The 27,023-nt window shown below is 31.5% G+C and overlaps 1 protein-coding gene across 2 annotated transcripts; it reads left to right on the forward strand.

Annotated features, from left to right (window-relative positions):
• Positions 1 to 4,424: 4,424 nt before the first annotated feature.
• LOC118069752 (putative transcription factor SOX-15) lies at positions 4,425 to 26,770 on the forward strand. 2 transcript variants are annotated; one of them, XM_035088066.1, is made up of 9 exons: positions 4,425 to 4,634; positions 5,938 to 6,207; positions 13,943 to 14,132; positions 15,468 to 15,735; positions 23,699 to 23,924; positions 24,105 to 24,301; positions 24,515 to 24,735; positions 24,884 to 25,184; positions 25,400 to 25,920. In XM_035088066.1, exons 2-9 carry the CDS (start codon positions 6,038 to 6,040, stop codon positions 25,918 to 25,920), a joined length of 2,094 nt encoding a protein of 697 aa, XP_034943957.1. In that variant the 5' UTR covers positions 4,425 to 4,634; positions 5,938 to 6,037. The 2 variants fall into 2 exon arrangements, with proteins under 2 accessions (XP_034943957.1, XP_034943958.1); XM_035088067.1 differs by lacking the exon at positions 4,425 to 4,634 and having other exon boundaries at positions 6,038 to 6,207; positions 25,400 to 26,770.
• The last annotated feature ends 253 nt before the right edge of the window (positions 26,771 to 27,023 follow it).

Raw genomic sequence — 27,023 nt, forward strand, 5'->3', positions numbered from 1 at the left:
AGGCGCCTCTTCGTTCAATAAGACTGTAGAGGTATACCTGTATGCAGCTTCAAGTTTGCTAAGAACAACACGCTCGAGTGGAGACTACTTCTTTATTTCTTTTTATTACTTGGCCTCGTGCGAGAGTACCTCCTTGATACTCCACGCCTTGTTTCCCGGATTTTAAGAACACTGCAATCACATTTTTTCGCGGAAAAATTCCCTTTCAGCCATTCACTGTTTGTATGCTAATTAATAATTAGTCATTAATTGATTAGGTGTCACTGGTTCTATCATAGTTAACCTATTTTTATGGCTTTTAATCATTTTTATTTTGTAGTGTGAATGTTCTGTGTATTTTTTTCGAGAAAATAAAAATTTTAGCGTTGAGATGATTATAGTGATGACAAGATGAATAATTAATTAGGGAAGATGAAATTTATCTTCATTAGTTGAAAATTTTTTATCAAACATTGAGGAGTGGTTTAGTCATTAATATTAAAAATATTTGAAGAATAATTTTTTTCAAATTACACTTCTATATTAAAATATTTATCAACAATTTTACCAAATACAAGCGATAATTATTCACAATTAGAGCTCCATTTCCAATTTGCTCCAAAAAATTTGTATGCATTGAAGATTATTTGTTGGTGTAGAAGTGTGTATTCCAAGCTCGGGGAAACATTGTTGGTAATTGATACCGAAATTTTTTGGAGCAGATTAAAGCTGGAGCTCTAATTTTAAATAATTATCAAATAAATTTTTTTCAAGACAAAACTTCTTTTAATGAGCTTTAAAAAGTTTCAATTAATATAAAATTAATTTTACAGTAAATTTTTTTCAATTATAAGAAAATGTTCCAACTCCAAAAATAAATAATAAATTTTTCTAAACGTATTTTTGAATATTCTGTTTTCTGTAATTAACTTAGACAATATTTACTTACTCACAGTGGCAATTCAATTATTTAAAGAACAATTTATTAAAACAAAATTGGCACTGACATTCACTGATTCAATTTAAGAAAAGCGAAAAATTAACTCCTTGAATATTTTTTATGTACAATTTTTTCTCAGGACAATGTGAAAACCATTAATAGAAAAAGATGGTGTTGTAAAATAAAATGTATTTATAAATCATGAAAAAAAATTTATTACATTAAGAAAAGCATTTCTTCTTAATTAACTTGAGAAATGAATTTTTCATACATTTATTAATTAATGGATCATTAAAAAAATTCCTTTTGATCACTGCAGCTTTAAATTTATAGTGAAATTATTAATGTTTTCAGCTCTACACCTTGATTTTAAATCTTAAAGACTCGAAAGTAGTTTTAATTAAGACATTAACAAATGAAAAAAACTGAGATGACATGAAAATAATGCAGTTTTTATTCATAAAAGACGAAGTCTGGATGTAAAGAATCGTGATTTCCGTGCAATTTATTTCTTTCTCCCTCTTCCAAAGGATCAAGATTTAAATTTATTCAACTTATCTGTAAGCTACACTGGTATCCATTAGCTTGTACAACCGTCGTAGTTTCATGCTTCGTTACAGAAAGACCGACAAAATTCGATATGAACGAAGATAAACATTCATATACACGATAAAATAATTTTTACGTTTACATACATATACATCCCCTATTTTTTTATGATTTTTTTTCAATTATGTTTTGTCTGCACTCATTTGCAGAATCACAGTATGTTCAGAAACCGAGCGGAAAACTTTAACGGAGCATTAAAGCGAAGAAATGCTAGCGATGTAAAGTATGTAATTATTAAATGGATAAACGTTTAAAACCCCGTGAAAAAGTCCATTATTACACAATAAATATGTTAAATAAAAAAACAAGGAGATTCATTCCTAAAAAATAATTTTGAAATCAAATTTAAAGGCTTTCACTAAGTAATTACAAGATTCACTCTTTAGTAAATCTTTCATAATATTATTTTTTTTTAATATTATCATTGTTATTAAAATTATTTAATCATAACAGGATTTTTGTTTCCTTTACCTATTAGTAAATAGTCAAGTGTTCCAAATGTAAGCAATATATTTTTTGATTCAACATCATGGGTGGAGTAATGTCAGTTAATGCTATAAATACAAAAATAAAAATACACAATAAAATAATATAATAAAATTAATCATATTAATAAAATAATAAAGTAGATTATTTAGTGATAAGTGACATTGAAAGACAATTAATGACAAAAAAAAAATCACTTTAAATGTTTGCCATTGAAAATATCATATTTATTGATTTTTTTATTAATAAAAATATTTTAAAAAATTTAATCCACTTCCAAACTGACTTTTGGAAAAAAATCAAACAAATTAAAAAATTCTGGAGTAAGAATGTATTTTTACTCCAAATTTTGGAGCAAATATTTATTAAATAAAGAAACCAAATCGTATAATTCTTAAAAAAAAAGTATGATACAAAAAAGAAATTGCACATGAATCAATCATTACATAATTAATACGTGAGCCAAAAAATACAAATTTATCTCAAAGTAAATCCTGACATAAGTGACTTTCGTTACAATCTTCATTGGAAAGATCGGCAAGTTTTATCCATAAATTCAATCATTCCGTGAGCTTCTTACATTTTGCCATAAGGGTATCTTAGCGCAGACCCCTGCGGTGATTCACATAAGCCTTGGGCCAATCCACCAAGAGACCTTTCTCTTCGTGTGCTAATCGATCCGCTTCCTACGCTTGTAATTATGTAATGTTAACGGCGACCGGAGGATATATACATAAGACGCACCGAAATTCTCTAGCTTATGTATCCTTCGTCACAATAAATCAAACATTTATTATTTTATTATTTCATTTTATTTATGATGACTTCAATGCGCTGACTATTCAGCTGTTAACGATTTTACATTCAATAATAATTTAGCTTACACACATATTCCCACTATTGGAATGCAATTTTTACCTGATAAATATGTAGTTATTAATCTACTAAATATTTTTTTTATTACAGATAAGCTCAAAAGATGATCGAGCATTAATACTACTGTTGTTACGGTGTTTTAGTAGACTAGGTAAGAACCCTTTGAAACAACTCTACTCACTACCGATGCACCGTAGATCTCCTCTACTCCCTCTATTCTCTCTCTCTCTCTCTCTCTCTCTCTCTTATTTCATCGTCCCGCGGCTGATTTCGCGCGCGAGTGGCGAACAGTCGCGACGCGCGCCTCTTCGATGACGGACGGCACCCAGCTTGGTGTGCGGAAGCGTGATAAAGTCATAAATTTAATTAAACACCTCGTACTAAGTAATCAAATAACAGAAAACACCAAAGTAAACCGCTGAAAACTTCATTAAACCGCAAGATAAATAAATAAATTTTAGTAAAAAAAAAAAAATCGGTTGGCTTTTTTCTGGTTACTTGTGTTAAAAAATTGAATAAGACTGGAAAAGATTAAGTACTAGAGGGAAATATAGTAAACAAGGGAATCGTGGAACGCGATTAAAGAGGGGGACAAAGAGAGTGGGAGAAGTTCGAGCCGCAAAACGAAATCGGTCGGAATCCGCGGCGCCTGCGGGTCCGCCCACAGTGCGACGCGCACCTTCGTGCTGTCCCTGTCGTAAAGAAACAATAAGTAAAGACCCTTCTTCGAACATCACCATCATTTTCATCATCGTCATTAATGTGATCACGATCATCCTCGATTTGATCGTAAATTGATCAGTTTTTTTAAACGATTTTTTTTTTTAATTTACCGATCGCCTACCTGATCGTTTCAGACGAACGTTATTATGTCACACTCCCACGCGAGCGACGGTACATTTTGTCGCGGGTGTATCGAAGTCGTTTGACATTTCCGCCGGGATTTTACACGCCTGGATGAATGTGTTGTCATCACTCATAAAGTATATATCAGACTTGCGTTTAAAAATTTTTGTTACAATTAACTACTCTGGCTGTCAAAGAAACACGTGATTTTGTGTTTAAACCGTCCAACAATTGAAAAATGTGATTTTTCTACTTTTTGTGATTGTTTTTTATTTAATTATTTAATAGTGTTTAAAAGAACCTCGAGGATTTTACAAGTGAGTGAATATTTCCATGAACAATGACGTTTATTCAATGTCAGATAATTTTTTGCAATAATAAGTGAACCATGGGCAGTGATTATTGTCGTTATTTATATATTTATTATTGTTATTATTGTTGATTAACTCTAAAAGATTTGTGGAGTGAAAATAATGACACTCGGTGGTGCTGTGGATAACATCATTTCCATTACAGAGATCTTGATTAAAGTGAATTAATAGAAAAAATACTGTGGGAAATTTAAGGAGGTGAGTTTTCAAAAATTAATTTTATCTTTTAATGTAAATAATTATCATCCATTGTCACAATATTTTTTTCTAAATAGTCATGCTTATTAAAAGCTTAGAGGCTTCAATCAATTTATTATCCTTTTAAATCCTTACACGATAATGAGCTTGAAAACTTACGTAGATTCTATTTAATCAGACATCCCAGTAGTCGGTGAGTCATTGATGCTTATATAGGGTTGAAATAATTTTTTGCATTTCCGTAGAAAATAGGAAGAGAGGATAATAAGCAAAAAATCAACGTGTGCGTTCGCTACGTGGGTGTTTCATGAGCAACAAGTATCCAACAAGTAGGTTTTAAAAGCTTGAAAATTTTTTTTATTCAATTAAAAACTTATCTTCAACTCCAATTAATTATACATGAAATTAATGATCTTAAACAATTGTAGTCATTTAAATATTGCTTCTTAAAACACTTTCGAATATTTTTTGACGCTCGATAACCGAGAGGTAATTTATATACTGTGGTGAAATTAACAAGAAACCGATCGATTTATCGATAGGAAATGCGTTAGGTACAAATGTAAGAGGAAAAAGATATTGCTGTACGGTTAATATAATGTACGTAGACGAGTCCGCTGGTAGTAAGACTAGCTAACGTAAATAGAAAAAGACATTACATATATAATGCAGTTATATCTGACCGTCGGAGGTCTCAATCGTCGCGGATCGTAGAGACACAACGCAATAACAATCATATGCCGAGCGAGATCGATGTGCGATATGAACAGTCTGTGTATCGACTTGTGGATGTCATTACAAAGATGGTCGTATAAAGTAAAAGTAAGGAATGCCGGGTGTCATGTAGCACTACTGGGAATAAAACGAATAAAATAAATTATAATGAAACTCACTGAGTTCATCAGAATATATTTACTTACACTTTATGTATACAAATTGTCTCATCATTTAAATCGAATAGCTTTTTTAAACATTTTAATGATGTTAACATTGTCTCGTCAAAACATGTAAAATAACAACAACTACAAAAAAAAAACGTCAACACACTTGTACATTGGATCGGATTACAAAATAAAAAAGTTGGAGTCAATTAATCGTGATAGAATATCGATTATTAAATAATTTAATATTTTAGGAATGTGATGGCATTGTCGATAGGCAATTGTGATAACTGAACCTTGAGGTCGAAATTCATGACCCAACTTAAGAGAACTGACAATTAGTTTAATTTTAAAAATTACTTGTTTCAATAGAGATCATTTCTAAACAGTATTTTCCTACCAGTAATTTATCAATAATCTTATCCGAGCATTATTGTCCATGATTATGAACTAAAATCAACAAGCCGCTATTTTCTTGGTATCCTGCATTACGCCTATGTCGAGGCTGGTCTTGTAGACCTTCGTGAGGTTTCAATAATCAATTTTCTACAACCCGTTAGTGCTAGTGAGTTTAAATGTTTAATCTAGAAATTGATACTGATCTATATTGTACTCTACACTCCATCAAGTTATTTTCAGCCAACTGCATAAATTCAATCATTTATTACACCTCCTAATTACATATGAACTGGTGTCCAAAGATGCCCATTCCTGCCAATTGCATGAGTAACAGATAATTTTTCATCAATAGCTGGCCGTGGATCGCAACGTAGTGAATCCGGGCATCCGGCTGATGTTTAACGTCTGTGAAATGGATGTTAGGCCACGAAAATCTGAAGTAGCATCGATATATGGATACCCATGGGTGGAACTTGGCCGAAATGTGCCAGCGCTACCATCAAGCTGTCCCAGCAGCCCAAAGCTCCTCACCATCAGGTAAAGACCAGACGGTTGGCATCGTACAAGGCCTATCAACGAACCAGCACGTTGAACAGGCCAGTCCGTCCTATTCTCATTACACGTAAGTCCCTTTTTGTTTCACTTTATTACCATCGTCACTAATTAATCAATTTTCTGCTACGTAAATCATGACCCCAAGATATAAAAAAAGGGCTAAATAAGATCAGTTCTTTTTTTTTGATGTAATTAACAAACACCAACACTTAGAGGTGATCGTTTGATTCATAATTATTTTATCTGAAAATAAATTAATAAATAATCACTGGTTGAAGTGATGAACATACCACTGAATTAAACAGTGATGATTTTATAACTGTAAATTAGTTTATATTTACTGTCTCGCTGTGACTTTTAGTCTTTTTTACTCATCCGTTTTTTAACAGCTACACTCTGAAAAATAATAGTTGAGTCCTTTTCGAACTATATTGTTGGATTTACTATTAATATTATTAATTAGTAATTAAAGATTATTATGTTACAATACATTGACATATATTTGAAAGCAAGATGATGCAGCAGGAAAAGTAAATTTTATATTTACTGCTAAACGAAGAAATTCGTAAAATATTGATCGATAAATTTTATTTAAATGACAAAATTTATTAATAAATATTACTTTTTATTGAATTGGAGTCAATATTAATAGTTTTTAAAAATTAAAATCTTTAAATAAATTTCTTTTTGATTAATTTATAGCAACGAATATTATAAAATATTTAAAAAATTATCCGCAGTAAAAAAAATGTCCTAATAAGGTCTTTTTTAATTTCAAAGACTCTCAATCTTGTTAACTAATTGGTTGATTAGGTAATTAATTAATCACAATCTCAATTTTTAAGCCGCACCATAAATTGATTAATTATTAAATGTGTGATGAATTTCGTGTTCGACTATGCAAGTTTTTCCAATAAAGTATATTGCGTTATATTGTATCTCATATTAATAAGGATATAGAGAATTGGGGATAAGTATACGATTCGATGGAGGAGGTCCTACGTAAATCCTGTTATTAGTGCGATTATTAGGGGAAGGACGATCACGTAAATTGCGAGGGGCGTAACTATGTATTTGGTTAGTGTAATCGCCAATCTGTATCTGTGATCGATCATGTTCCCACAAATTTTCAACTTCTCACTTTCTCTTTACTCATTGTTTAATCGATTAAAAAATCATATTTTATCAATATATGATTTCATATTTATTATTTTTTTTTGCATTCACTTTTGTTTTTTATAATGCGCCAATTTTCTTCCTTGTTTTTATTTCCTTACTCACTTCATTGAATTTGCAGTATTGCCCATGACATAAAACAAGAGTGATCCCTCTCGTACTGGAAGATATTATATATCGTTGAAAAAAAAAGAGCCACCGATGCCGGTGAGGTTTGAAATTTAATTCAGCATACTCGGACTTCGTGTCAAGAAGCTCGAAGAGTTTATGTCTCTTTTTTTTTTATTTTATTTCAGTCTACTGTATTTTTTTCCACGAATTCACTGAATTCTATTACACGCTATATTTATTTATAGATTGTGACAGTTTTGAACAGCTAATTAATTTTTTTTATTCACTTTAATTAATGCCTTTTATAATTATTTAAAAAAATCATAAACTAGGACAACACTCAACAGCTACTAATTCGTTAGTTTATTATTTTTTAGAAATTTTTATTTCTGTAAATACAAAGTAATGTGGAGTTTGATTTTTTTGTCCATTTGTTACTGTCACATAACCATTTTTTGATGACTACTAAATGAGAAAAAAAGTTTAATCATATTCATAATGAATGTGAATATAAATCTATGCAGATTTTATGGACTTTAATTTAAACTTCATGCAGTTTATTGTTTCTAATAAGAGAAAGAGTGAAAAGAAAAAATACAAGAATTTATCAAAAAGTTACATATTCTTTTTTTCACTTTGATGAAAGTAATTTAAAAAAAAAAAAAAAGCTTGTGCTATTAATTGAACTTTGAGTTAATCGATTAAGTGTATTGACAGTCAATAGTTCTGCGAATCCAAACAACTCAAGAAAATAATTTTTTTTCTGAGAAGACCTCGTTAAATATATATATCGAAGCAATACTAAGTAATTAATGTTTAAAAATTCATACTCATCACTTGTTCGTTGAATTATTTTTTACTTTAGTATGGATTTATTATTTTATTTATATTTTTTTTTATTCATGTAATAATTTCTCAGATGTTTCGTTGTACCACATAATTTGTCTCCACCTTATGATTACGATTTCTCAGTTGTTTTCACTTATTATACATTATACATTACAATGTTTGCTCGAAGAGCCGCCAAACAATACAAAAAAGAAAATGACCCTCTCGCGTTGCAGAAAAATATGCAAATCTTACGTATATGACTCGTTCAATTCTTTCCAACTGTGTCCTAATTTCTTTGACGTGGCATACCGCGAAAACTTTCAACAACGAATTCAAGTATACTTATTGTCATGTATTTATTGACACGTGCCAAAATTAGGAAAACCACTCTTCATTACTTCTTTTCCCGTGACTTTAAAGTACCAATTACTCCAAAAAAAAAAAAAATAACAAAAAATTTTTACTTACGCTTGATTACTTCAAAGAATAAAAAATTAACTTTTAAAGAATTAATTAACATAATTCTATTATAATGTTGTCTAATTCTTAGTAGTTTTCAATCATAAAATTTTTTTTAATGACTTGTTTGTTCAAAATGTTTTTTTTTTTTTAATTCAGAAGTAGATTAAAAAATCCAAGAAAATTTATTTCTGATAGATAAAAAATTTTACTAATACATAGAAATACATAAGAATTAAATTATTGATTATTTTTATTCACACTAATCAATTCGTTTCAAATAATATTAATAACGGAAAAAAAATTCCCATAGGTTTCCATTCTTAGTAATCCATTAATTAATTTTCTCAATTAAAATGATCATTAATTTTTGTTAATTAATCACAAATAATTTTTATATTAAAAAACATTTGGAATAATACACATACATACGTAATGATTTAATGTGATAATGATAACAAGGTGCATCATATCCTCCAAAATGTGAAAAAACAAACATGAAGAAAAAAACAGCACATAATCCAGGATTAGGGTCTGCGGATGAAGTTGTATGATCAGATTGAAATGAAGACTGTTTGGATCGCGCATCAGCTGTCAAACTGTCAGAGAGAACAATAGTAGTGATTTATAAAAAGGCGTCGAAACGGTAACGGCAAACGTGCGCGTAAATTCCGTAATAAACCGAAAACAATGGTTGTGGGAATTGATACGAACGGGAGGTTTAGTTTAGCGTATATAACGGAAGCCTTTCGTTACTCGTCCGTGCAAGGAGGCGTTAGGACGTCGCATGTTCACAGAAGTTTTAAACGAACAAAGAGAGAGTAGCATCTAGACTTCAACTTGATGAAAAACATTACTACTTAGAACATAAATATCACCATGTACTTCCCTGCAGGAGTCTAGTCATGAGTATAAAACCTCCTGGAACACAGTCTACTTTCCAAACAATTATCCGCTGAAGAATAACTTGAAGAATTATTTTTAAAAAATGACTTTTTAAAATAGCAATTATCTTTGAGATTTAGACGTAGATGAATATAATATGATAAAAAAAAAAAATAATGCTATGTGTCAGTATGTGTAGAGCAGAGGAAGTTGAGGACTATCTCGATTATCCAGATTGTAGGGTCAACGATTAGTTCGTTCCGGTATGGCGAGCATGTAGAGGTAAATGTTTCGGGGATGCGCTTTCTTCGTTCTCTCGAATCCGTGAAGCGACGGACGCGGTGGCAGCGACGGAGCGTTTGTAGTGCAGAGGTGAGCGGCCAGGTCGTCACTTCCGCTTACCAACTGAACCGCGTTGGTCATTTGATTTAAAAGTTTAATCAGGGGCCTATAAAATTACAGTTCCTGCAGCGGTTATGTATGACCACGAATCACCTATACAAGGGTGTGTTCGATCCGCCATTATTGCAATAAAATACGCACACCTTTATCAAACTAATCATGGTTTCAACACCAAAATCTTTTCATTTCAAATATATTCATTTCCGGAGTGGAAATAATATTTTAATTAATTCAATGCCTTTTATTTGCCTATCAAACGATTCCAGTATTAATGCTAATTTATTGTAATTTCGAGATTGTTTTTTAAAGATGCACATTAATTTTTCGCTCAAGAAAAATATTACATCGATTTCAATCGGTTTAGGATTCAAATTGCGAAAAATAGTATGCAGTCATGTGACTTGCATTTTAATGCACCACAAAAGATCCTCATACTTTCCTTAATAGATTTTGACTTTCATACTTGAAATATCGATGATTGCTAGCCTTGGTGTTGATTATTGTTCCTGCTTTTATATGAAATTATTACAAATTCAATGATAATTATTTTAAATGAAATGATAACCTTTCAACAAGCTTTAAATTTAACAATAAAATTAAATTATGACTAGTTCTGGACTGAAGGCAAGAATTTTTTAAAAATAATGCAGAAAAAAGATCATAATTATATTTAGCTCTAACGTTTTTTTCATCATTGTATTTTTTTCATTTTCTTTTCTTTACCTTTACCTCTTTACCTCTTAATCTATTGATTGCATTTTAAAAGTGAAAGAATGTGACTTCATTTTTAAAACAAACTGGAAGATGAAAGTCCTTGATTGATTTTCAGTAACGTTTTGAATAAATGAAGAACAAATCGAATCGAGTAAACAGTGAATCATCCAGAATAATTTAAGAAGAATAAATTCTTTCAAACAAACCATTACTCATAACAAAGTGTATAGGATGTGCTAACAAACAAGTAGATAAATAAATTATTAATTTTTCTGTCAATAACGAGTTCATTGCGTGTTTTACAAGCTATTAACACCTACTTCGATTTACACGGTTTATTAAAACGTACGATAGAATTCTAAGGTTCATTCTTTTTCCAACGTGCTCATTATAATCATGTAACAAAAGATCGTTAAAATAAAAACGAAGAGAAGAAAAAAAAACCTTTAAAATAAAAAAGTTTTGCTACAAATTTCGTTGATGATAAGCAAATAATTAAGTTCTCATGTAGAAATAGGACTCGATCCTAATTCACAATCTTGTCGAGACTATCTCAAACGTGGCACGCGTCCAATCACGACTACGAAGCTTCAATGAAACACCAGAGTAAAAGAGAGACAGAGAGAGACTACAAGAAGAAACGGCACGCGAGTCTTCTACTCCGGCAGCTTTATTGAATGAAAATGCCGTGACGTTTTTGCACCCATCAGAGTATCCCGCGAAAAGAATCAACAAACCCAAACAATGGCCATTATATAGAACACAAGCGTGAGAAGAACGAGCTTTTCACGTGTATACACATTTTAATACTCAAACTACACATTTAAATATTTTATATGCTACGAATAATCTACAATATCCTATAAACAATTGAATATTATTGATTATCAAATCAGAATGATTGATGAGTTTATAATGCATTCATTTTTATTTTATTGTTTATTCAATTTGCTACTTCATAATGAAGAAAAATTACCATAGATATATATATATATATTATGCCCGCAATACCTACTGGCTTCCACGTTTTGGAGTGAAATTATTTTAATTTTAAAAATTAATCTACTTTTTTCGAAAAAAAGTAGGTATCATAAACTTTAAATTGTGTGCTGTCAGATGCGGCTTGCGGCCGCCCGCAAAACAAACCACCCTTTAACTACAGCGTACCAAGTTACAAAAATTTGGTTAAGTAAGGTTAAACATAGGGAAAACCTAATTGCCTCCGTTTCGGAATTTGTTTAGAGCGTCATTTCAATGGGTTAATACGGAGGCAACAGAGGTAAATAGGTTTTTCCGTGTTTAACCGCACTAACCAAATTTTTGTAACTTGGTACGCTGTACTTAAAGGGTGGTTTGTTTTTATTAAACAATGCGGCTTGCGGCCGCACACAATTCAAAGTTTATGATACCTACTTTTTTTTCGAAAAAAGTAGATTAATTTTTAAAATTGAAATAATTTCACTCTAAAACGCGGAGGTGATAAAGATATATAGGCGGATTTTTATATATATATATATACATATACAGATAGAAGGTGTGATAAGTTTAATACCAGATGCTTGCACATCATTAAAAATTGAATGAATGCAGATTTGTATAATATGTCTGCAGGACAATCGTGGGAATTCCATTAAGTGGCCTTGAATGGTTCATTCATGTCGATCAACTCTTTTCCTATTGGGGTTGACAGATCAATCGACGAACAAGTGAGCGACGGTCTCTCAATAGACGTCTTCCTTTCAGCTCTTTGCTGGGATCTTTGCCCTTTCATTTCTTGTTTCCAATTCGCGAGTTTCCATTTTCAGATTTAACATATTTATTTGATCTTAAAGACTTCCAGACTTTATCTATGAACTTGATGATTTGTTTATTTACATTCTAACTAAGTTGATAACAATTACTAATTAGTTTATAATTTTGACTTTCACTATTAATTTTAGCCGCTAATTGCCATCAATGAATTTCACTCCGTCTTAAAGTTCTATCTGATTGGGTTCATAAAATGTTCTACTATAAAAGTATCAAAGAGAAAGTTTTGCAAATGTTTGTTGGACATTTTTGATGATTTATTAATTTCGTAGACATTGTCTTTAAATACGAGTAAAGTATTATAAAGAGTTTTAAAACAGAAGAATTTAAGTTAACGAAGCTTTGAAATATTTATGGGCACCTTGACGTAATAAACTCAACAACTGTTAGAATTTTATATTTACTGATCCCGATTTTCATATGACAGGCACGTTTCGTGTAAAAGTATAAAGATAAGTTGCCATATTTCATGGAATGAGTCCAACCCTAAGTCGAATAAACTTCTGCCAGGTGTTCAATGGGGGTTCGCACCGCAGGTAGCCATAAATCTTATAACCGAGTATACGGGAGTATCTTTTATGACATACGGGATTTCAAAATATTAACTTGACACTATTAGAACAGATATAGTATTAGTAAATGTACCTGCTGTGCTTGGTATTTTCGAAGGAAGTCATCACTATACGGTCTATAATCTTATTGCGGGTATTTTCAAGTACCTTAAAGATTTTAAAATGACCTGACTTACCCCCTCAACTAATGAACCTTTTAACCTAGTACCAGTGACCTGCAACTACTCCCTTCCATCATAGATGTAGGTGTCAACAAATTTCTCATTTGCCAATTCTTAAATGGGTGGTTCCTCATCAATCGCACTTGAAGACCAAATTTAAATATGTCCTTTACTCGGCAGTGATCCTTCAAATCGTTCAGTTCAAGTGCTATACTTTACGCTAAAATTTGGATTAAGTGAAGTTGTTGAAATTTCCAAGATCATGGATTATAATGGAGTGGTACCAGACACTTTAATAGATTTAAAGTATATCTGTATGAAGGAGTTTGCGTATGTTTCGTTTTTTTTTGTAATATTACCATAAAATTATCTATTTTCTCTTTATCTTTCTATTTTTAATGAAGTGTTGAAATATTCAATAATAGATATTTTTCTAATTTTCTATTACTTTTTTTTATTAATTTCTTTCGTGTAATGACTTGTTCAAGAAGATTAGATTATTCAAATTAATTGCGAAATAGTGATAAATATTTATAAAACCATTTCAAAAGAAAGTTCTCATGTTGTTTTTAATTAGTTATTTAAATTTTTTATTGTCTTATCCATACACGTCATAAGACTTTATCTAATCTGATAGTTGTTAACTCATAGGTAGTTTAATTTTTTATCGGTCAATTTACAGTATGTTGGACAACAACTATGATCGTGGCCAGGAAACACCTCCTCCAGGATCTAGTTATGACGGATCTCCTGGTTTGATGACAATGCATCAGCCTCTCTATCCATCACCAGGACCACGGTTTGATATTGGATCACCGAATGTTGAAGGAGGAGCTGAAGGGACGTTGACTATGGACTCGCAGATGATGCCGGTATATATTTATTCATTTCATTATCACTTGAGATAATTTTATTACGTAAAGGCGCCCTTTTTTCTTTGTCATTTTTCAAATTTAAACCCAAGTTGAAATTATAATCTAGTAAATTATAATTATTCTTCGAATCTTATATGGTTGGTAATAATTGAAAATTTTCTCGTGTAGTAAATTAAATGTCGCTTTTATCCAAACTTATTACAACATCGCAATATTATATTTTTTTAAACTCCACGAATCATAATTTCTAATAATTGATGTAATAAATCGTTATATTCAATCAGTAAAGTTCTTTTTCATTTTAGGAAAGTTTTATTTAAAAGTAATGAATTCATTAAACTCAAAGAAATAATTAGAATTAACTAATACTCTGAAAATTTTAATTAAAAAAAATCAAAAGTAAAAAAAAAATCAATTGATTTAATGTTAATATTTTTCGCAGTGTAGCAATTTTATTTACTGAAAGTATTTACCGAATATAGCTTTAAAAAAATAACATTTTTTTTATCTTTCTTCTGAGTATACTCAAGAGTAATAAAAACAGTTATTAGACAAAGAATCCAAATTATATATTTGATAAATTAAATTTTAAATCAATAAGAGCGCACGAAGGTTTAAACCAATTTCTTTAATTTGCATTACTTCAAAAGATGAAATAACATTTTTTTTTGAGGTAATAAAATATATTTGAAAGCTGTATTATTACTAAGTACACAAGATTCAAAGTACCAAAAGATTATTGTTTTGTCATTGGACAAGTCTGTTAATATTGCTAGAATTATCAAATTCTTATTAAAACGTTAATATAATAGAGTCAATTCTGAAATTTAAAACTTCATCATGCTTTCACGATTTGAAATATGTAAAAACATATGAATAATTTTGCAATAATTTTGTAAATTATGTGGAACATATAAAAATGTTTTAAATATTAATTGTAGATCTATTAATTTTATGTATATAAATAAATACTATTTTTTAAAAAAAAATATGAGAAAACAAAAATATAGTGACCTTCTTTATGTAAAATCATAAACTTAAAAAATTTTGTTTAAAACTTCCTTTTGTATCTTATACAGTTTATGCAAAAATCATAATAATCCGATAATTATACTAATTTTTTGATTTCACAAAAACATTTTTTCAAATTTAGCATAGATTAAGTTTAGGAAAACCCACCCTTAAATAATTATATTTATTTTATGTATTTCTTCCCCTGTATATTATTGATCCATTGATTAGTTAAAAAAGTTAACATGCTATTAGCTGCCAAGATATTTTGTACTGCGATAATAGGAAAATAAAAATGCAATCTCTCCGGTTGATTTCCAGATCACAGGAATGTTGAATAACTCAACACCGAAGTTAGAGGAGTTGCATTGGATCCACACCGGGCAATCGCTAGACTATTCGCAAAGTTTATCATCGATGCCTGGCGTTGTAAGGATGTGTCATCCCAACACCTCAGCACAACGTAGCCTGCGGGAACAACGCATTCGACGACCTATGAATGCTTTCATGGTGTGGGCAAAGGTTGAGCGAAAGAAATTGGCCGAAGAGAATCCTGATCTCCACAACGCTGATCTCAGCAAGATGCTTGGTCAGTGATCATCTATTATCGATCCGCCTATTTTATACCTCATTGTCTCAATTATCTTTTGCATGAACTCTATTTAAAAAAGGTTCAGATATAAAAATATCTTCAATAACATTCTATTTATACATACCGTAAAAAGTAAGGTTCATATGGATTCCTAGATGATTAAAAATGTATAAAATTTAAAGTTGAATTAATAAAGTTATTTTTACATGTTGAGAAAAACAATATGAACGTCACTATTTTTTTTATGTGTATCAACAGAATGGTATTGAACATTTTCTTATTTCTATGACCAAAATACGACATATTCAGTAATTTCCGTGAAAATAATTCGTTCCGCCTTGTAAATATCACCCACCCTAAAGTATATACCCCATGAAAAAAAATTAATTTGACCGTCATCTTTTTCCGACATTTATCTATATTTTTTTTACAAATGTTATATTATAGTAGATCTTGATCAAGATCTATCCATAATTATTATCCAATTTGATTTTAAATTAATACTCGGAAATCTCACCTCGTAAGGTTAAAATTGACTTAACATTTAGATCTGAGATAATTAAGAATGCTTTTCAAAAAATGCAAAGTAATTTTTATTGTACAGACTGACTGTCCCTATTTTCACTTACCTGGCGTGTGATTAGTATAATAAAATTCCAGTCGTTCATTTTTTTTTCTTTATGCATTCTCTTAATTATTATTACTATCATCATTGTTATTTAGAAATGATTAGGTTCTTTAAAATATTTTTAATTTTGTAATTATAATTCTTTAATTCTTTTTTCACTCTATTTACTTAAGAGTATACCTCAATTTTTTTCTATTATCAAAAAAATTTGTAGTGCTAATTTTTTTTTGGACATTGTCATCCACGTTACTTCTATTCCAGCCAATTATACACGGAAAACGATCCTTAAGAGTTAACTAGTGCTTTTATATTTCATTAAGTCTCTCTTCCTTTCTCCATATATATACATTACATATATTCGCGCAAAAATCACCGGATCTCTTCCGTCCGACAATTAATTTAATAAACTCTTAACGATCTATGTAAAACTTTCTCATTCCCAGAGGTGAGAGAGTTTCCTTGCATCATTAAGATTTTTCTTTTAGATATCATCTAGATCTTTATGACCATCTTTTTTTTTTACTTTGAATTTCTAGCAAAAAATTAATTGTTATCCCGAATCGAAATTGTAGTTCAATTTGAAGACTTTAAAAACTCACAAAGTGAAATTTTTAAGATTATTACTAGACTGATTAGCATAAAGTTAATTAAGTTCCTTGGGTTAATAGATATAAAAATCTTAGGAAGCCGTAGTAAATCCGTCAACGATCGGCACTCGTTATCGTCATCGTGGAGGGTATATACCTTTAGATTATCGACAATTGGCATCCGCAACATTATTGGCGTATTGGTGATTTGCGGGCGGTCGACGGCCAGGAAATCGTAATTACCGTCACAGTTAAGTTTTCTTAAGGAAATAATCGCAGAGTTGCTCAGAAATTGCCGTGTATTGCTTTAGTGCTTTATCTCGAGCGGCAAACCGTCTCGATTTATCGATTCAAAGTTATATTAGGCGATCGGATTGATGTTATTGGCATGACGCAGTGGTGATTGCTATTCACATCAAGTACTCCGCCTCCACTTTTGCTCCCTTGTCTCTCTCTTTTTCTCTCCTTACATGCTTTTCTATCTTTTTTTCGTTCCTTTTCTTTTTTATCAAACATCCTATATACATATTCATACACGTGCCATGTGTCACAGTTTTCATTTTATAACATTTTAATATCGTTGGCGCCTAGAAAAATACTTTATCCACTACCATATTTACTAAAAATTATATACAATGTACTTACCTATTGTTATTTTTATTTCTTACTTTAATATATGATAATAAAAAGATGAATTTTTCAATCAAGATTAGTTTTGGCCTCAATTTACATTTTACTCCAACATTCAAATTTTTAATTTAGAAATTAATTAATAAAGAAAGAGATTAAAACAGATGTCCGCCTCAATTTGGTTTATATATTTATTAACTAAAATTAATAATCAATCAACAGTCTATCAAACAAATATTTAAAAATGTTTTGACCTTTTTTAAATCAAATGAATGCTTTTATAATATAACGAGAAAATATGAATAATATTATTAAAAACAAAATAATTAAAATTATTACAAAATTATTCACACGATGAATAACAAATTTAAGCAATGAATTTTTTAATAAAAGAATATTCTTAAACATATACTAAGTCTAAAGGATCGTACATATCGCATAAACGAACGTCTTCGTCTCAACATTGAATTTTATATCCGGTGACACGCGTGTCCGTGCATTTTTATTAATCATTCATCGACCGTTATCTACTTGTCTGTCTGCCCGGTTATTTTTCAAAAAAATTTTTCATTAAAACGAAATAATGATAAATGATCACCAAGTACACAATAGATTGACAGTAGATTGACGAGGTTAATTCAAAAAATAGGAGATTGAATAGATATAGAAATGCAACTACATGAGTTTGATTATTATGTGGTAGATAGCGATGGAATATCAGGAGCATCGAGTGATTTAGTCTGAGGGTTATTTGTCCGGCTAATGAAAAATCAATAAGATGGCGAAGATTGCCAAGATCGAGACGTAATTTTCTTCGGCTGACCGGTCTCAAGCAATTTGGCGCGAGAAGAAGGCGCGACCTCTTGCCAAGAGAGACATGATTCTTCCTGCAAGGTCACTTTAGAAATACCTCTACTAGACTCTAGAGGAGACTATTTTCATCAACTTCACCATTCATTCCATTACCTAGACTATCGATAGATTAATCACATCCAATGATTATTAACATCACTTTTTAATTTTATTAATATCTACTCTTCCATTTATTTATATTTATTTTTTTCGTAATATTTTATACACAGAGAGAATTTTTTTCCTGTTTATAAGTAGCTAATAAAATTATTCTTGTTACAAGTAAATCAAATACTAGTCACTTTAAAAGAAAAAATTCCCTTGATATACATTTCTCTTAACACAATTTGTATTTGTGTTTTTGACACTAGAAAAATTTGGTATTTTTCCGGATTATGGAATGATCAATTGAAATACGTGACGGTTCGTTACTCATACGACACGCGTACATAAGAAGGAACGCACGCCAAGAAAGACCACCTACGATAAATGTGGCAGCAAGTATATAATACCAACTGTCTTGCACGTTCCAACAAGCTACAGAAAAGATAGAAGGGTTTAACTGTCAACTCTGATATCATTCTTTAGTAGTACTGATTATCTATAGAGTTCTGCTGTTACAGGAGTATTAGGTCGAACTCCGAACTTTGTTCCAGTTATTCTCAACTGACCATTTATCTCAGTCCATTATCTTATATTACTATAGAATATTTTATAGAAAAGAATTTTAATGCACAAAAAATGGGATTTATTAGTACACCCACACAATATCTTATTTAAATCATAAAAAGAATTTAAAAGTTTATTGCAAAATAAAAATTTCCTCATACTTTTCCTTGGATGTGGATTTATTAATTATGTGGAAGATTTATTTCAAGATTTCTACTGGAGAGATATCTTAAAACTCTAATTTATCATCATTAACTTGAATATTGATAAATATGATAAAATAACTACATAAAAGCAAGTTATTTCTATACGCAGATTAATTTAAAGATAGATAAAAGATGCGGAAGAGAAATGATTGTGTAGGATTAGTTGATGGTCTTATTGAGAGTCACAGAAAGCAAGCTGGACTCTTATAGAAAAGAGAGTGAACCGATGATAGAACGCCGGAGGATACGTGTGGTACCGAGGGGGCGAGATTCACGTGAGGAGACGGCTAGGTCGGGGCAGTAACGAACCGGCAGAAGACAAGATCGGGCACAATAATTGCGCATACATATAAAATGAGGATGGTATGGAAAGAGGAGGTGGAGTCGACGTGAAGAGGAATCAAGACTCACGTCGTCGTTGGGACCCTGGAACGGAGCATTGCAAGGTGGCCGTTTGCTCATAGTGCGGAGGAGCAGCAGACGATAATGAAAAAGAAGAAGAAGAACGAGAAAAAGATGAAGAAGAAGAGGTAAAAGAAGAGAAGTCGTCGGGACTAAGCTAAGCAATAATAAGCCATAAGCGTGATTTCTGCATAGAATGCCAGGTAATGAGGTGGAGTCGCTCCAAGTCTGGCCGCACCCTTACTTTACCGACACGCTACGCGTCAGACCCACCTAGAACGCAACGCCGAGGACGCGACGTCGATGACGCCGATGAGGACACTAGCACAACCGGTATACGGCAATGCTAAAATTACAAAATATCTTTCTCTTTTGTAAAACACCCGCTGGAAGGCAGACGACCATGTGAATTATTATATTTATGGAAAATCGCAGGGGTTTTAATGCCGCACGAGCCACGAGTCGATCGGTTTATACCCGTGAGCTGAAAGTACGCCTTCAATGCACTCTCCCTCTAACAGAGGACGTATTCAGTGTGAAAATTTCACGGCTGATTTGACGCGCGAATATTCTCTTGTCTATTGAAAATTTTACTCACTATCAGCAATTTACGCATATTTATTTTTTAAAATACTCTACTTTCTTAAGTACTCTGACCTTTCAATCTGATCAACTTCATTTGCCAACTTTATATAATGACTTTTAATATTTCATGTAATGCTTCTGGAGGAATTTGGAAAAGCTTTTTTTCTAGACTATCTTATTAGTCATAATTAAATTTCACTTTTAAACACAATGGAATTAATATTCAATTATCATAAATAAATCTGAATTCATAAATAAATCATGCATTTGAAAGGTAATTATCTGGTGTGATATTTCAAATATTATATATTTTTTTATTTAAAAAAATATTCTCATGAATTTCATTTTACAAATAAGATAAAAAAAAAAAATTGTTCTTTAAAACAAGAAAAAAATTAAAACAAAGCAACTTCTGAAAGGTCTAACATAAAATATACAGTTTTTTAAATTGTAAATGTTATTGAATCCTGGGAAAATTGACGTACAAATCCTTTGTAAAGAAAGTAAAATGGATGAGAAAGTACAGTAGTAAATAGTCTGGCAAGTGTCAATGAGTTACAAATTCTGTGTCTTTGCAGAGGCGTTGAAATTCACACCCTTCGCTCATATTTCAATTAATTCTCTTTCATTTTATCTTTTCTCAACTCTCTCTTTTTTCAATAATACAAGTCATAGAAATTTCTTCATAGATAATAATATTGCTATAGGTCTGGCACAGTCCACACCCATATAACATAAGCTTAAACGCCGTCGGGAGCGTCGAGACGCGACATAAGATAGAGTAGTGAGGGAAGAGATAGAGGAAAGGAAATGGTGCTAGTACGAGCTAAGCTAGGAGAAGATGAGATACATCACGGCTCAAGAGACGTATTATTAATGGTGACAGTGGGCGACTCAAGTTGGGCGGGGTGCATTGGACCCTCTTGGTCGACCCTCCTTTCCTTTTCTTTTCTCTTCCAACTTCTTTTATATCATCTTATCTCTTTGTAACTCCCTCGCTCCGTTAGCCACAGCTCGAGATCAAGCTAGTACCTATTATTGATATCTTTCAGTCATTTAATTACGATTTTATCTTTTTTATCATTTTTTGCCGCTTTTTATCGCCCATTTTCACTCATTCTCATTCAATAAAAACCCCTACAGCTGTCTTATTTATTTATAAAAATACTCACACTTTTTTTTATTGAATTATATTATAAAGTTCGAATTGATTTCTCAAGTTTAGTCAATAGTTATAATAATAATCGTAATATTTATAATGAAATTAAAATGTAAATAAAAAGAGATATTTGTGCTATTGTGTTGCGAATGTGCAAATGTATTCAACATATATCGCCAGATTCGACCTGTAAATCACGCGAGTATCTTGAAGTATCGGCAAGAGGCACGCGGGATTCCATGTCCGCGCAAAAGGCCGCGCGCGTCGACATTGGAATTCAAAAAACTTCGCGGGAGATTCTGAAAATGTCAACTTAAGTTTCTCCAGTTGAAAACTATCTTTCTCTTTCGTTGATATTTTTTTATTTATTCTGACGTATGCATGAAATTCTTTTGGAGTACGTAAAACTACATCAGCACCAATGACAAAGTAATCGGTGGATTTAAAGTAAATTGTACGGTTAATTAGATGAAGACTCATGTCTAGTTGACATCTCGTTTATGTTTTCAAAGAAAATGCCAATATGGAAAACGATTTAACCAAGTTACACTCTTCATACGATGTCCTCTTCTTCAGTATCTTATGTTGATGATCAAGAGAAAGAGTTTTACACTACAATCGACCTTCGACTTTAGAAAGAAAAGTTTCAAGACATGCTCGCGTGACGACTACTTGAACTATCTATACTCATTTGCAACTGTCTGTAACCACGGTAGCACCTGGCATTTTAGAAAAAAAATTCCATCGACTTTATACTTTGTCAATATTAAACAATTTGTTCCCAGTAAAACCATTTAATTCACTGAGTAAATATCCAGCCAGAAATGATCAAAAAACTTGTTAAGTAAGAATGTCAAATCAACTATTAATAACAAGTAGATGATAAGTAGATGAAGAGAAAGGGCAAAGTTAATATTTTACATAATAATTTCCTCTAATAATACTTATTTAACAATTTGCAAAAATTAAAAGAGTGAAAAAAGGTTTATAGGCCATGAACCTCATGAGCAATTATGTTTTTTTTCTGGCCGCGACCTCCGCACTTTTTATGGTCTAAAAAGCACGGAAATGTTCGTATGGTGTTCATATTGTTAAAAAGAAATTGACGGTGGAATATGTGTGCAAGCATTAGAATACCTAACGAGGACATCAGCAATGGTGGGACGAAGGTGCGCGGGTGTGACGATGAATCAGAGTGCGAGAGTTTCCTCTAGACACAGCTGTGTGCCTTTAGGAGTATCAAATCTCATCTGCCCACAAAATGTTAGCATCGATAGAGCGAAAGTAAAAGGATATAAGGATAGGAGTAGCACAAAGTAATAGTAGAATAGATTTAAACTGCATGAACTTCAGTTAACGGGGAAGATAAGCAAATAAATCAAGAAATAAAGTTAGATTTTGAAGATGAGAATTATTAAAGCGAATAGTAGGAAATAAATTTAGGGTGAATATGATGATGCAGATTGTTTGTAGGTGGACTGGTTTAATGTTTTCTTATGACTATTTCTTTCCATCTTTCTGCTCTTCTTTTCTTGTACAAAAAACTTGGGGTCTGGATCTCTAGAGTTGGAATACACAAAGTGAAATATGAAATAATGGTCCGTGGCTGTATAGTTGGCTGAAGGCATGGGCGCACCCATATCTACGCCCCCATGCGTCCATGTGCTTATAGCTTAGTACATGGATATATAATGTACATATAAAAATGTATACTGTGTATTACAAAGCATCCCATGATGCTCTGGTAATATAAAAATATAAAATATATATATTTTCCTCCAATTTCCTTCGTTATGCTTACTAACATTTTTCCTAAATATTTTTCATGCTTTGCCATCCAGGAAAAGGGTAAGCCAATTTCCCGACGAATTATCAAATTATTTTATGTCTTATAACTCTGTAACTACTAAGAACTCTCTAACAAAAATCAAAATATTTGTAAGTCTGATACTTGAATAATTAAACATGCTTTTAGTTCAAAGATATTGATTGTTCGTTTCAATAATATTAAATAAAAATATATTGTTGAAAGGAAATAAGAAAAAAGAATTGACGTAATGATATTAATTATTCCAATTTTATCGATGAAGATATCGCATTAAAATAAGTAGATAAATACACAAAGCAAACAATCTTTTTTTCATTTGTTATTTTTTATGAGATTATCCAAGTGTTACAATTTGAATAATCGACTTACTGAATTCAAGTCAGGAGTGTGTCAACGAATAAATTCCAATTGTAGGAAAAAAGTGGCGTGGATTAACACCACAAGATAGAAGACCTTTCGTTGAAGAAGCTGAACGATTGAGGGTCATTCACATGCAAGAGCATCCTAATTATAAATACAGACCAAGACGCAGGAAACAACCGAAAAGATTATCTGGAGGATCAGCTTCACCACCTTCAACTGCTAATTCATCTGGATCTAGGTCAACACCCGCTGGTGGGACTACAGTTCGTCATTCAACGTGAGTATTCACTCAGATATGCCGCAAATTTGCATCCAATAACCTCGGTAAACAATGACAGAAAACGCATGTTGGCATAATGATGAATGAATATCAATTTTAGAGTCATAATATTTGTCATCGGTCTCATATTTCTTTGAAAAATTATTTTTATTTATGTAAAAATATATTTTATTTAAGGACGAAGATGGACAGTTACCAAGGAATGTCACAATTGCAATGGAGTAACCACTCACCTATTCCATCTATTTATCATCAACAACAGCAGCAAAGTATTCAGGATTATAAATCAGAGAATAATTCTTTATACGGTAGTCCTTATACACCGATCATCCACACGCCTGAAATATCACCTGTCGCCAGTCCTGGGTCTGACGGTAATTTATTTCCACATGTTTCTCATCATTATGTTAATAACTAAAAGCAGTGATTATTAAAGTCACTAAAAAACTTGATTTGACTTTCAATATCTTTTGAAACTAAAAGCTGTTGTTTTTATTAATAAAAGTATAATTCAATATTTCGGATTAAAAGAGAATAGTAATTCTTAGGATTGATTCTTGGCAGTACAGTTAGAATTTAATTTCCAGGTGATGGGACGCACCTTCAGTCATCTCAAAGTACGGATCAAGAGAGGGAAATGCTAGAGAACACAGCAAAGCAACACGATTTACTTGAACAAAGTAAGCGCTACGCTTCATATATGAGTTCTGACAATCAGTTGCATGCTGGAGGACATGCTGCAGGAACCAACATTTCTTCCTGTCCGAATACAGCTAGTTATACGGATACTTTGACCTATAAGAAATCGGTGAGTCATCCATCCAATGAATTATCTTGACACAGAATTTCACTTCCAATCATATTTTGACTTAAACAATTCATCAAATTTCACCGATCGCCATTACTTTTATTCCTTTCAACTAAATTTATTCATATATTTTGTGTCTGTTACATAGGTTGGGTATTTGAATTTCGAGAGGCATACATCAAGTATTGCTGCAGTAGGAATAGCCAATGGCATGATGGTCTCATGTAATAAATTGAGATCAGGCTTTGACAATGTTGGCTCAGTTACTGGGACTTTTTATCCTCCTGTAGCATCACCACATGATCAAGCAATTCACTACACTCCTCAGCCTTCCAAAACTACCAATTACGGCATGCAATCCAGTGCTGATAACAACTACAATCATCAGATCCATTGCGCTAATAGATCACAAAACATCAATATGAGGCATTCCAATGAACAATGTCCAAGTAATAATTTGCCCCATTACTTTTCCTTCATTCCTGGAGTTAATTTTTAAATATCTCTTCTTCTATAATTATTGACTATAGAGAGAATTTTTTTTTAATTAAAAAAATGATTCGATCTACTTTTTTCTTCCCTTTGAGATAACGGATCATTTACTTAATAATATAATAAATACGTTGTCAACATTATTTTAGTAATGATTCGTTAACTTCAATAGGTGTATCACATAGATATCAAATGCAGCATCATCAAGAATATCAACCCGATGCTGGATCCAATCAACAACATGTTCTGAGTCATTTGGATTCCGGAATGACAGAGGAAGATCAGGAGCAGTCGATGCAATTTGAAAAATACTATAAATACCCTCATACAGCCAACGTTGGACACTCGAGTCTTATGGCTCAGAACATTTTAGATAGTAATCACAATTATGCTAGCGATTTGCGTTACTACTCAGCTTTACAGAGTCAGCAGAACCAGATGGACGTATCCAATAATCAATGCCTTGTTGAAGAAATCAGAAAATCGGAGGGTCATCTCATTGCAGTTAATATTGGACATGCTATGGACCATCAGTATCCTGCTAATCTTGATATGTCGAAATATCAAGAACATGTTCAGCAACAGACTCATCAACAACCACCACAACATAATCAAGGATTGGAAGGTCCAAAAACTGAGGATGACTTTAGTGTGATTCTTGCTGATGTTCGTAAAACCTGTTACAGCAGTTAGTCGCTCATAAAGTCTATTATGATAACCGGAAACAACAATTTTATGGATTTAGAAAGAAATGAGGTCTGTAGCAATAGAAAAAGAAGGTGCGCGAATATCGCAAGAATTGTTATCTTAAATCTCTCGCAAAGAATTTCGTGGTATCTCCAGGAAATGTTAACTTCCTGCTGTAAATTCGTTGCCTAAGTTCTCATGCTATGAGATAAGATGATTATTTTAGATCGTGAAGATGTTAATTTGATAAATTAAAAAAAATTGTTACATTTTGATCTCGTGATTAAAAAAGAAGACAAGAAATTGTCATCAAGGAAACTAATTTATCAGAATTAAATAACACAACCGCGTACGGCTCATCGGAAGGAAATGTTAAATTATTATTTTTATTCGCAACTATACAAGTACTTAAGAGAAAGTCACCGATGAACAACTGTACACTTCCCACGCGTAAATCTTTTTCCTGTAAGAATAAAACTAGAGATTTTTTAAACTAAAATGTTTTTGTTTTTAGATGATGTGCAATGCTGAGTGAAAAGTTTTCATTTTGTTATATGGTTTTAGAGCACACATTTACTTATAGTGTCCTATTTATTTATATAAATATATATTTTATTTAAGAGTTCCAGTTACACAATTTATAAAATCCGTTACAGATTTATCAGAAATAGTGAAATAAATCATAATTGTCATGTGATTTGCGCGAACTTAGAGAACAATAGCATTAGATCTCAGTAATATTGAATAATTAGAACATGAAACAAATTTCATTGATGACAATTAATCACAATTATATGTGTTAAAGTTGAATTTTTTACTCTTGTAAATATATTTCCAGATTTTTCTATTATTATGAAATCTGAAGGATAAATTTATTTTGCATTTACAAATTAACTAATTCTAATGATGATAATTTAAAAATTTTTCGGATTATTTAGGTAAACTATTAAGATTTTTTTTAACAATACTTTTAAAATAGCAGCATGAAAATAATAAAAAATAATTGTATGAAATTCTTCTTGATGTTGAAAAAGCATCGTAGACAATTATGAGAATGTTTAATTAATTAATTATTGTAACAATTGAGCATGAGATTGTATTTTCATTTT

The sequence above is a fragment of the Chelonus insularis genome, unplaced genomic scaffold (genome assembly GCF_013357705.1).
Source record: "Chelonus insularis isolate UGA/USDA-ARS -01 unplaced genomic scaffold, ASM1335770v1 contig_42_pilon, whole genome shotgun sequence".
Lineage (NCBI taxonomy): Eukaryota > Metazoa > Arthropoda > Insecta > Hymenoptera > Braconidae > Chelonus > Chelonus insularis.